At 34.5% G+C, this 12,187-nt stretch overlaps 1 protein-coding gene across 2 annotated transcripts; it reads left to right on the top strand.

Moving 5' to 3' along the window:
- Positions 1-6,506: 6,506 nt before the first annotated feature.
- Positions 6,507-11,246, top strand: LOC130629155 (uncharacterized). 2 transcript variants are annotated; one of them, XM_057442273.1, is made up of 3 exons: positions 6,507-6,706; positions 8,811-8,933; positions 9,315-11,246. In XM_057442273.1, the coding sequence occupies exons 1-3, from the start codon at positions 6,628-6,630 to the stop codon at positions 10,562-10,564; spliced, it is 1,452 nt and encodes a 483-aa protein (XP_057298256.1). In that variant the 5' UTR covers positions 6,507-6,627; the 3' UTR covers positions 10,565-11,246. The 2 variants fall into 2 exon arrangements, with proteins under 2 accessions (XP_057298256.1, XP_057298257.1); XM_057442274.1 differs by lacking the exon at positions 8,811-8,933 and having other exon boundaries at positions 6,508-6,706.
- The last annotated feature ends 941 nt before the right edge of the window (positions 11,247-12,187 follow it).

The following is a 12,187-nucleotide window of genomic DNA, read 5'->3' as shown; positions in this document are numbered from 1 at the left end:
ATGGATGCTTTCTTTCTGGCTTTTTTAAGACAATGTCTTTTGCGTGTTATTACGTCATATATGTTAACTTATTGAATGCGGAAATGTAAAACAGCTTCGTCATAGCTGATGCCGCAGAAGTTATTGTAAGATGTACATTCATTGGTATTTCAGTAGAAAAATCTCGAGTTTTTATTCTGATTTCTTTTTTTTTATTACACAAACCGTTTTAATTGTGGCATCTAGAATCACTCCTCAAAGTACCTGTTAAAAAGTGGTATAAATTTCAATATTATTTTTGGATTTTTAACTCGTGATTTTTTGCCTGTCGTAAATGTTATATGCATCTTTACCATTAATATTGATTTCACAGCCAGTTCGAGCAGAATACAGCTATTAAAATGACACTAGTGGTTAGTCTGTGAGAAATTTTGACACGAATAAGGCATGTGGAAGCCTTTCTAAATAAAAAAAAACAAAAACTAAAGGTAGTCCTTAGACCGCGAATAAATTCCCGGGAGTTTGTTTGTTGCAGCAAAGTGGATAAAAGCATATCGTATTTGTTATTAAAGGCCCTTGTAGGACGATTACGAAATCAAACAGACGCAGAAAGACAGGCAGGCAGAAAATACGTAAAATGCACAAGAAAAAATGAACTCGATTAAAATACTTCGTAGTACGCTGAATGTAAGACTAAACATGTGCTTCAACTGACAGATATATTTTTCGCATTTTTAGGACAATGGCCTTGGAAACAACTGTGGAGATATAGCATTACGTCCATATAAGAATATACTTCATAAGTCAATAAAAAAATAAGATTAAAGACAAGCCTGGTTATAATTATGGATATTCTTATAAAAAATGTGTACCTAAAAAATCAGTTAAGGGGATTGAATCTCAATATAAATTAGTAAACTGGCTTTTTGCTGATGTTGCAACCGAATCGTAAAAAAATATGTCGCACTTGCTAATCCGTGCTTCAATATTTTGAGAGTCCTGCACAGAAATAGACGAACAGACGACAGCTATTATCACAGGGACTAGTTTTTCTATCGTGGAAAAATTAAAACTTAAACGTCTGTCGTGCATATTCTGGTCATTCATTTGCACATCTTTTACACATCCCAGACATGCTGGCTATCTTTAGCACAACGTAGCGACTTGGCTTTCATTTAGAATACAAAGTGAAAAACAAATTTGCCCATCACTTCCGCAAGCCATCATTTTTGTCTCCCTAAAATTCACCACAAAATCGGTAAAAAAATGTCCCATTTTTTATTTTGATGTCTGTTACACTTATTTTGTTGCTGCAGGCAGACAGATGGACAAGGAAATCGGTGTTGAACACCAGGTTGAGCGTTAAAGTGCAATCAGTACCGCACATCCAGAGATGCGCTTGGCATAGATGTGCTTTGCATGCAACATAATTTAATTTTTTCTTCAAGAAAGAGTTTTTCTACAACATTGACTCAAATAAAAATACAAAATTCACCCTATTTTGCAGAATAGTTGTTGAGAAAGTTTTAAAGACGTAATTTCGCTTAAATAAAAAACACAAGCTTTGATATGTTGTTACCCAATTTTGCTAGCACAGTCACCTATCATTTTCATTTTAAGTTTAGAGTTAGTTTAAAATTGATTGGGAGCAAAATTTTACCTGCTGTAAAAGTACTACTGTTGCATGCTATACCGAATAACTGCTCTGTAAAAAAAGCATATGACTGTGAAAAAGCAGGACTCGCACAGGGTAAAATGGTTAATAACGAAGATTAAGGATTTTTTTTGGATAGCTTAAGATCCAAGAGGAATTGAAATTAAATTTTTACTTATTTCTTCTAATTCTTCCTAAAAGAATTCATTAATTTTGAGCGATATTTCTTTTTTTGGATGGATTTCTTTGATTACTGTGGTCTGTTGTATATATTTTCTACCTACAGAAATGCTTGCGCATGTGTGAATAAATAAATTTTGTAAACATTGGCAAGTCATCTGTTACATCCAACATAAAACGATTTGTGCAGTCAGCTGTATATGGGACTCCAGTAGCTAGACACATATAACCCAAGCTGCACCTCAGTAAGAAATAAATTACAGAATATAAAACATGTAATGCAATAATAAATAAAGGATAAAAACCCTTTGCTAAATTAAATAAAAATCTTTGGTAAAGTAGCAGCACAAACAGCTTGCTAAAAAACTGCTCCTTGCGATCTATATATAAGAAATATATAAGAAAACAAATATTTGAAAATAAAAAGAATATAGAAAGATAAAAAGGAGACCTTCTCCAATTATTAGCAACATGTGTGTATCACTTTGTAATCCTGTCGCACTTTGTAACCCAATTTGTCGCACTGTGTAATTCCAAACCTATCGCAGTTTATAATCTTTTCATATCGCACTTTGTAATTTCTCTATCTGTTGTACTTTGCAATCCCACCTTGTCACATTTGTAATCTTCAATATTTTCGCGGCAGAAAATAACTCTTGTATATTTCTGCGATTATTTGTGAAATGTTTTTTGTATTGAATATGGAAAAAAACAGATGACAGTTACAACTAGACATCTATATTATAATACCCGTATACGTCTGTCCGTCTGTCACGCGCGTATGTCCGCTGCGCAAATAGCGAGAAGCACGCAATGCGCTATAAAAAGGATGGGCGAACCAGTGGATTTTTCCACGGGCTAACGACTAGTTTTTTAAGTTACACTACACGTAGAATTTCTAACTGGGAACATTTACTGTAGTTCACTAAAGCAATAATTTAAGTAAGTAAAGTAACCGAAGGTTTAACGTCACCATGTGAACATTTCCTTTTAAGATTACCTTTTTTTAGCAGACAAACCTACTTTTTGAGAATATTAAGAACACAAAAAATGAATGACTGCACCAATTCAATGGAGTGAAAATTAGTGAACAAAAAAAAAAATCTAATTGCATGAAATTCTCGACCTAATTTTTTGACATCGATGCCCATGCCACCATTATGTTTTGGGTGCCTCATATATTTTTCTTGATGTGACCAATCTACTAGCTACACAAAGATGTATAAGTATTTTTTCCTGTACGCCCTTACGGCAACAAACGTCCAACTGATCCGCAGATCAACACGAAAAAGTTGTCAACAATAACGACAGTCCAAGGCAAGTGCGACTTTTTTTAACGTCGCTAAAAATCGGAACGTGTACAAACTAATAATACTTGCTAATTGAATTACGTTTCTTTACAAAAGGCGCCGACATCCTATCACAGAACAGGAATTTAGAGTGATTTGGAGTTATCAATTTAAGAGTTTTTTTGTGACGTCTATGAATATTTTTTATTTTTTTATTTTTATCCTTACTTACAAAATTCAATTTTATTTGCTGTGTTATTCATTTTATGGTGAAAAATGATCAAACATGTAGATTAATACTAGAAAAAAAAAATAACAACAAGCTAAAGCATAATCACAAGAGAGATATAGTCTGGGCACCGCCATGATTGAGCTCCGCTCCGGTATCTGACTCGCGTCCAGAAATTTCCTAGTGTCAGTCTACTTTTGGGGGGACCAAAAAATCAAAAACAGGCGGGAAGCTTTGTATGCTAGGTACTTTGCTGAAGTTTGCCTGGATTCTTTGGTATTATCAACTATGGTTGGAGCTAATTGTTTAGTCTTTTGGTTGCTCTAGCTCCCGTAGAACAAGTGGAATTTCTATTTTCAAAATTACTCAAGCAAATGACGAGTATACAGCGCATCATGGAGAGATACAAGCTAGTCGCTGTGATAATCATATATAATTTTTTAGGTAGCTACATACACATATACTATGACACAGTAAGTGAAATAATTCTAATTCAATTAGGAATGCCCCATTAGATCGCTTGTTCTAGTCACACAAGATCAAAGTTTTATAGAGGTTGAGTTGGTCATGTGTTATCGTTTGCACTAACCGCTCGGACCCATGCGTACTTTTTAACATTGAATGTCATAGAGTGGGTGGAAGCAATGTTTTTGTGGACTATTGTAGCTATGTATAATGTGGAAACAGCACAAAAGAGGCGGGTGTATTGCCACGTTGTAGTTCAGGAAATCAACTTTTTTAACCCTGCTGGTGAGCATACACCAGTGTTGATTAAGTGAAAAATGGAAATTATTTCTATATTGACATCTATATTTTTAATCAAGGCGTTTTAAATTCTGACGAGCAGTTCTTGTGCAATCGTCAACACGTATATACTGAAAATCATTATGTTATATATTTATCGCATTAACTTTTTGAGTTTCATTAGAACTTACAACTTTCAGAAAATCAAAAAATATTGCTGGTCAGGAAATGTCATAAGCTCTGCATCAGGAAATCATTTCCCGATATATATAATATATATAGCAATTTTCTTATGAAGAAATAATTTCCCTCTTCCTTACTGGACCCGATGCCGGATACCATTCTTGCTTTTTCTTTTGTTTAACGTTTCCTTATAAATGCACCAGGTACTTAAAAAAGTATGATAGTTTTTTAAGGAAGGGCATTATGACGAAGGCTATTGAACTTATATGGCTGTACGGCATTGTTTATCTGTACTAAACGCTCACCCTGGATTAAAATTCATTTTTGAAGTTTCACCAGGAAAATTTTTTGAAAATTAAAAAGAGTTTTTCTGACTGTTATCTATGACAGAAGCAGAACATGTGAACTGTATTTTTATTTTAGCTAAAGTTACAGGAAAGTTATATTTTAAAAAAATATATTCACCCCGAAACACGTTAATGCAGCTACGCTCGATTTACGACACACTGCATACCTGTACTTAAGCGCTCAACATGAATGTGTAGACAGTTTACAGATCTTATAAATCATTTTACTAGAGGTTTAACGCTAAATAACACAGTCACTTGTAGCTTGACCAAGCGTTTCTTAAAAAAAGGTTTATTTCACTGTAAAGTTTTGTATATACATTCAAGCCCTGTTGGTCTAATAGTTATGACACTTATGCAAATGAGAGATTCAGTTTCAAATCCTGGAGAGGGCATGAAAAACATAATTATCTTGAACCCGCAACAACCACTTAAATTTACATATCATATTACAAAAATGCCATGCTTGGAAAAGGCAGTTAAAATTGTTTGTCATGCCATTTCTCAAGACACCTTTCAAAATAAGGCCCACTAAAAGTTTTTGCCTGGGAACTTGAGGAACTCTGTCCCACGCTCCGCAAGCCTTTCTATATTGCTAGTTATAGATATACATTAAATTTTTCTTTGAAAACATCAGAAATCAAGATAGGAAACTACAGCTAGCTCACCAGCTATGCAAGCATGAATGTTTTTTTATAAATGTGTAGCTAGCTATAAAATAGCCGTCAAGTGACACAAAACAAGGTTTGCTAATTCAAATCCAAACAGTACGCTGCAGTTGCTTGAACCAAAAGGATGCTCTATATCCAAAATATTTTTTAAAACAACTGATAAAACTTTTCAGCATCCGCATTAAACGATTTTATAAGGTCTTCCACGAGAGCATAAAACGGTATAACATTGTCAAGGCCACTAACTTTGAACATTTTGAATTCATTTGTCATTTCTGATGGGTAACATTTATCACCAGCTAATTTTAAAACAGCTTCTTTCATATATATTATTAAAATATAGCGGGTTCAAAATCTGCTCTGTTTCCTTGACATCTCTATCACATGATCCTGCAGAATTACCTTTGTTGTGGTGGCTATGTTTCGCAATAGTGTGGCGTGTTAATCCTTTTCGAGAAACACAAACTTTAAGACACAAACTACAGCTAAAGGTGACTTTTGTGTCCTCCTCGGGTATTTCCTTCATAACTGTGTTAGTTCCACGTCAAAGTCTGAATTACTTTGTTAAATATCTTCATCTATAGCCTCCAATATAGCATCAAGTTCTTCGCCATAAAGGAAAACTTACATTGCCGCAGCCATTTTACAAAATTCAGTCCCCTTACTTTCGGACCACCCGCTCTAGGTCAGGTACTTTTGCCGTAGCGGCCCGAAATGGCTACTATCTTTCTCTTGTGACTATGGCTAAAGGTAGCTTGATATAACTGGTAAGTAAACAAACATTTGAACTTGCACTTAATGTTGCAACGTATAATCAGGGAGACCAGGCAGATATACACTTTTATGGTGCTTTTTCTGTGTTCCATAGGGCGTTGCTACAGACAAGTGAAATTATCAACTTGTACTAAACATGGAATAATCCTGGAGGTAAAATGTTCGATTTTCTCTTTCTGCAAGTCAATAGCTGATGTGATGGCGCACTAGGGGCTTTAAATAACACCACGCGAAGAAGTTGTAATAAATGATGGACTTGTAATTAAATTCACGCCCGATAATTAAGAATCTTATGTGATATTAAAGACGGAAGCTATATTACCAAACTTCAGTTTACTGACATGCTCACACTATGCCGCCGATTCGGCATAATATTCATACTCGTGCTGAATAATTCTCTTAAAAAAAACACAGCAGGTCGCCTATTTTGAATGATACTTCTGCTGCTTCAAATTATACCGATTGTGATTACAAAACACAAAGATAGATTTCAAACTCAACGTTCGAAATAAAACGTTAAATGTAATTCATGGCAAATAAATTTTGATGTTTAGCGAACAAAACATAATTTTTGAGAATGAGATATTTTATTTTCTATCTTTTTCTTATTGTTTACTTGGGAGAGGTGGAGATAACGCAAACAATATCAGACGAAGGTAAACACTTTTCTTCTCCATTGCTTCATACAAATATTATTTTTATACACACTTCATTGTGATCTAGGTAACGTTAACTTGAACATATAATATAAAACAGATTCTGAATGAGTTATATAAAAATATGATGGCCAGTACTCTTGGAAACTCCTTGAAACTCCCAAAAATGAGCTATACTCTTAGAAAAAACACCTTAAAAGGTACCATAATAAGAGAAACTAATGGAAAAAACTTTTCAGTTTCAGTCCGTTTTTTGGGTCGACAATCTGTGGTAAGCGTTTCTGATCCAAATTTCTGGTTTCGGCGAATCTCTTCGTTTTTATAAAATGAGTAGACATCCTGCATCAGAACTAACTAAACTCGAGAAGAAGATTTTGATGACTTTAAAGGAACCTAACATGAAAAATGATTATTATTTTTACATGCTTTAGAGAATAAATAGTTGCGTAACAAGTATTTCTAAAACGTTATTTTAGTTCTCACTGTCTTTCTTCCTTCAAGGTTCTCACGGCAATTAAAACTTTAGATACCTAAAATTCGGGAAGTTTGAGATCATACTTGGAGGAAAGGTCCTCCAAGGATCATAAATGACACTTAAAAACGAGGAGATTACATGGCTAGGTGTTATGAAGATTATCATTAAACTTCCAAACTTTCCATATAATGTCATAAGTTCATCTCGGAGGAAATACCCTGAACACATGGGCAGAAAAAAAAGTATTTTAAATCGACTAAGTGGCATTTATTTTGGTTGATTTTGCCCTTTAAAAACTTCCTCCGATAAAAACAAGGGAAGTTAAAATCATGAACAAAATCCACCTTGCTCATTCAAAGCCCTTTTTCCTCTTACACAACACTGGAAATAGGGATGAAGTGGCTTCAGAAATTGTGTGTGACAATTTGTGAGATAAAAAATTAAATAGGACTTAATCAAAGCCAACCAATTGTGATTTGATTGTAAAGCATATCTCAGTATAATTATCTGCGCATGCGCAAAAGGCAGAGACGTGACCATTAGATGTTAGACATTAGATGTTGCGCAAAGATAGGTAAGCATCAAGCAAGATAGCTAGCTACTACTAAGCAGTATAAAAATGTAAATAAAAATTTAAAAATTTGAGTGATTTTGCCTTTGCTGAGAAAAAAAATTATTACAATATTTTTTTTGAAATTCAATCGTGTGCTATATTTTATTTTTTATAACGTCAACTTAAGAAAAGCTGGAAAGTTTCAGCTTTCACTCTCTTTTGCACCAAAATTCGCTTTCTGCAAATTCAAAAAACCAGCAGTTCCGTAACGTGTTCCATCAGCCGAAAGATTGTAGGGATGTAAAACTTTTCTGAAAAGCAAACATAGCAACAATCAATATAACGCTGCTGATGTCGGTAAACATTCCATGGAATTATTTCTTCGTAAAACAACTATGTTTTGATCTGTCGTATTGTTTTCTTTACTGCCAACTGCTCATAGAATTTTAGAGTCAAGAATCGTTTGTATAAGGCTGGAAGTAAACTCCCCTTTTGAAATGAAAGTACATGCTGAAGTAAACACCCTTTTTCCTACACTAAAGGATGACCCTTACCCTGAAGAAACGCCCCTACACCAAAGAAACGCCCCGCCAACAATTGAATAAATAATAAGGTAATTAAAAATATATGAAAATGAGTGTGTATCAAAAATTGTAGCGTATATTAAGTTTCGCGTGAGCTTCTGTGAGCGTAATTGCTGCAAACTATATTTTGCGCAATAATAAAACTTTTCGCGTACTCACTAAAATTAGTACAAAAATTCTTCTTTAGCAAAAACATCAAAGCTCACCTGCCCCACCTTGGAAAAATCTTGCATCTTTCGAATAAAAGAGCACGTGTATACGTATCTAGACAAAGGAGAATTCGAAATCAATTATCATTTGGCCTAAAATTCCTCATTTTTCTGGTTTAAAGGGGCACGAAGTCTTATTTTATTTATTATTACCCTCAACGCTAACTGTTGACTTTTATTGTTACCATCCTCTAAAAGGTGAACATAAATTACACACGTGTTTACCTACTTAGTGATCTGTAGTGTGTTTGGCCATTGTCTTATAGTAGTTGTTCTTACTTAGATTTTTGTCACCCACACTGTTTGGTCACGTGTTTGCCGTCATGCGCATGTTGCAATCCTAAGGACGATGCTTCGAAATCTCTTGAGACCAATAGACGTCTACAATCAAAACTGGAACGATTAGGTAATCTCTCATATAAAAATCACAACAGTAAAAAAGCGAGGGGGCTATAATTTTGAAAAAACATACTCATACGCAAATGGTATCTGCAACATTTTTTGTCCCCTACGGACTAGTTATAGCCCCTCGAACACACACTATATCATTGTAAGTTTTTAATTAGTCAGCGAAGAATGCTTATTTCGTAAGATATTTACTTAAAACTGAATTCCACTGAAGGCCTTTGTTACATTTTTGTTCTGGGACCTTTAACAATCATTTCGGCACTTTTGTTATCTACCTAAAGTTATGTATATTCTAATATAAATTTCCTTGAATTTTAAGTTATGTGATTTGTGTGATCCATTTCGCGCTAATTTTGTGTTTTTTTTGTTTATTTCTTAGAACAAATCTTAAAAGACAAAGATCTTGAAGTTGGGTTTGTCTGTCACGATTCCTGTAAGCACAGGTGTCTACCATCTTGTAAATTTGAATGCTGTCGCGCGAGAAAAACAAAACGAAACAAGATGAAGCCGAAAAGCAACGCATTAACCTTGCCAGAGAATTTCGATTTAAAGAAGCTGTTGAAATCGATGGAAACGACGCAACGCGAGTATAAAAAACTTGAAAAATTCATTGAAAAGGTGAACACTCGGCCGTCAGAGAAAAAGCACGCTGTTGAAGGTTTTCAATTTATTGATGACAAGCCAAATAGAGTTCAAACAAAAAAGAACCAAAAGAAGGAAAAGAAACATATCATGAAAGAGAAAAATGACGACCGTTTGCAGAACATTCAGATTTTGGAAAAATTAGTTAAATTGCAAGATGAAATACCAAATAAAGGAAAGAATACGCAAAAACATAAATCATTAAAATTTCAAAAAGATTCTTCTTTTTCCTCGTCTTCTGCCTCCTCATCTGAGGCGTTCGAAAAATCTCAAAACGATTCAGATGAAACCGAGAAAGTTGTTAAATCTAAAAGCAAAGCAGAGTTAGAGAGGGAAGCTGATTCTCCATACCAAAAGCTATTATCCTCAAAACCCAAACTTAAAGTTGAAATCGAAGATGACCCACACGTGAAAGATTCGCTTTTAAAAAAGGAGAAAAAATTAACCAAGTCACATGAATCAACAGCATTGTCTGCCGATAAAATGGAGCTTTCTGAAAATCTCGACGCCCTTAACCAAAAGGTAGACGAAAAAGTAGAGGCGTCGGACTCATCGAATCACAACCTTCAAAAACATCACTCAAAGCATCATGGGAAAGGCTACTGCGCGACTTCTTGTAAACAATTCTGTTACCCTTCATGCAATTTTGAATGCTGTACTCGAACATTTAGTACTTCCCAAAATAGTGGGATTAAGGATTCACCATGGACAGCCCCATTAACGTCTGTATCTGACAGCTACAAAAATATAACAAACAGCCCGAACCTTAAATATTCTGGCCCAAAGCTGGATAAATTAGCCAAACTACTTAACATGCCAGACACTGAATCTTTGTTGCACACTAAGAACCAACTAGATAACCTAATAGGTTTATTAAGAACTAAATCAAATGTTTTGAAAGGGAGCACAACAAATTCCACCACAACAACATGCTCCGAAGGTTGCAAACGAGAATGTCTCCCATCATGTCCTTTTAACTGCTGCTAAACTGAAAAACGTGGCCAAGGTCGCAAAACTTGAACAAAAATAATGCGTTTGCCCTTTTGATTGCTGATAAATTGCAGAACATGGCCAAAGTTGGGAAGGTTAACAATAATATTGAGTTTGTCCTGCTTATAGTAACCACACAAACCATGGTAGCTGATATTCAAGACAGAAGATGTGAAACTAATCATTCAGTAATAATGATAATGAAACATTTTTGTACATTGTCGAACAAAAGTGTAGATACCTGGCTATAACACAAATTCCCATTGATAAAATTAACATGCTTAACAATAGCGTCATAAAAGTTATGAACATCTGCCGCGTTTTCTTCTTCTTAAGCACAGAGACTGTATAATGGATTTTGTTATTATTTTTTATTTTTTGTTTGTTTGTTTGTTTCTTCATTTGTGGGCTTGTGTATCGTTTGTTTTGTTTTGAATGTTTTAGAAGGAACTGTTGGTGACTTACTTTTAAACAAAAACCTACTTTAAAACAAGAGTCCTGCTTCATTATCAATTTTTCTTTTATTACTTGCGGTCTGTTTTTCCTTGGTTTTTCGGATTTGTCAGAGATTTTTGGATTTGTGACCATGGTAGCATTAATAAGAATAGGAATTTTTCCACAGGTGATTTTCAAAATTTTTTGTAGTAAGAGTTATTTTATTGAATATTTTCTTAAAGTATATGATGTCATTTTCTACGAAACACAGAGCTCGTACAAAAAAATATCATTCTATATAAAGACAAAGAAATTCTACATAAAAAGGTGTGCAATCGAGAAACACACCCAAAAAAAAATTTAGTAAAATCTTTTTGTACCTCCTTACCTACCACCAAAAAAAAGAAAGTATACACCGGTGTCTTATTTGAGTAGAGAAAGTCCTATAGCCCTGAGGGGTCAGGATGTCAATTTTCTACGGATCACAGTGCTCGAACAAGCTTTGAGGGACCAACACTTAACTAGAATAAACACTAATCAACTTACAATACCTGCAGGGTTACAATTACCGCTTTGACGAGTAAACATACCAAACATCTTCTTGACGAACCGTTTTTTAGCCAAGTTGTCAATAATACTAGATTAATAATAAATAATTCTAGCTTAGATACACTAGTATGTGCTTATTGAAACTGGGTTGTACTTTGGCACATTTGAAACTAGAAAAAAATTATAACAAGTTAACAATAACACTTATAACGTAACTTTAATAATAATAAAAACAAATTACAAAGATTAATAATGTCAGTAATAGTACGCGGTTCACATGCCGGAGGAGATACAAGATGCCCTGGGGATATGGAAGGCCCAAAAATGTGGCCAGCTCAATCGGCGGGGTGCTTATTTAAAACCTTTGATCAAAGTGTGGATGCTTATTCGGACCAGGCACTATATTGATGATTTCAGATATTGAGACACTGTATTCAGACACTGTATAAATCCACAGGTTTCTGTAGCGTGAGGTTATTCTTACAGACAGACAGACAGGCAGAATACTGCCGTTATTAAGATAGAAATTTAACAACTTTCTTGCGTGTGAAGTTTTTGAAGCACAGCAGAAAAAAGGAAAGAACAAACACAAAATGAGTTCCCAAAATAGAAAAAAAGATAGAAAAAACATGCAGA

Source organism: Hydractinia symbiolongicarpus, chromosome 15 (assembly GCF_029227915.1).
Source record: "Hydractinia symbiolongicarpus strain clone_291-10 chromosome 15, HSymV2.1, whole genome shotgun sequence".
Lineage (NCBI taxonomy): Eukaryota > Metazoa > Cnidaria > Hydrozoa > Anthoathecata > Hydractiniidae > Hydractinia > Hydractinia symbiolongicarpus.
Note: the sequence above shows the minus strand (reverse complement) of the source record. Positions and strands in the feature narration are given on the sequence as shown.

Excerpts from the sequence above, each read along its gene's own strand:
- LOC130629155 (XM_057442273.1), top strand. The coding sequence starts at position 6,628 with ATGAGATATTTTATTTTCTATCTTTTTCTTATTGTTTACTTGGGAGAG. Across the intron at positions 6,707-8,810 it reads GCAAACAATATCAGACGAAG|ATTTTTGTCACCCACACTGT; the intron begins GTAAACACTTTT and ends GTTCTTACTTAG. Across the intron at positions 8,934-9,314 it reads ATCAAAACTGGAACGATTAG|AACAAATCTTAAAAGACAAA; the intron begins GTAATCTCTCAT and ends TTTATTTCTTAG.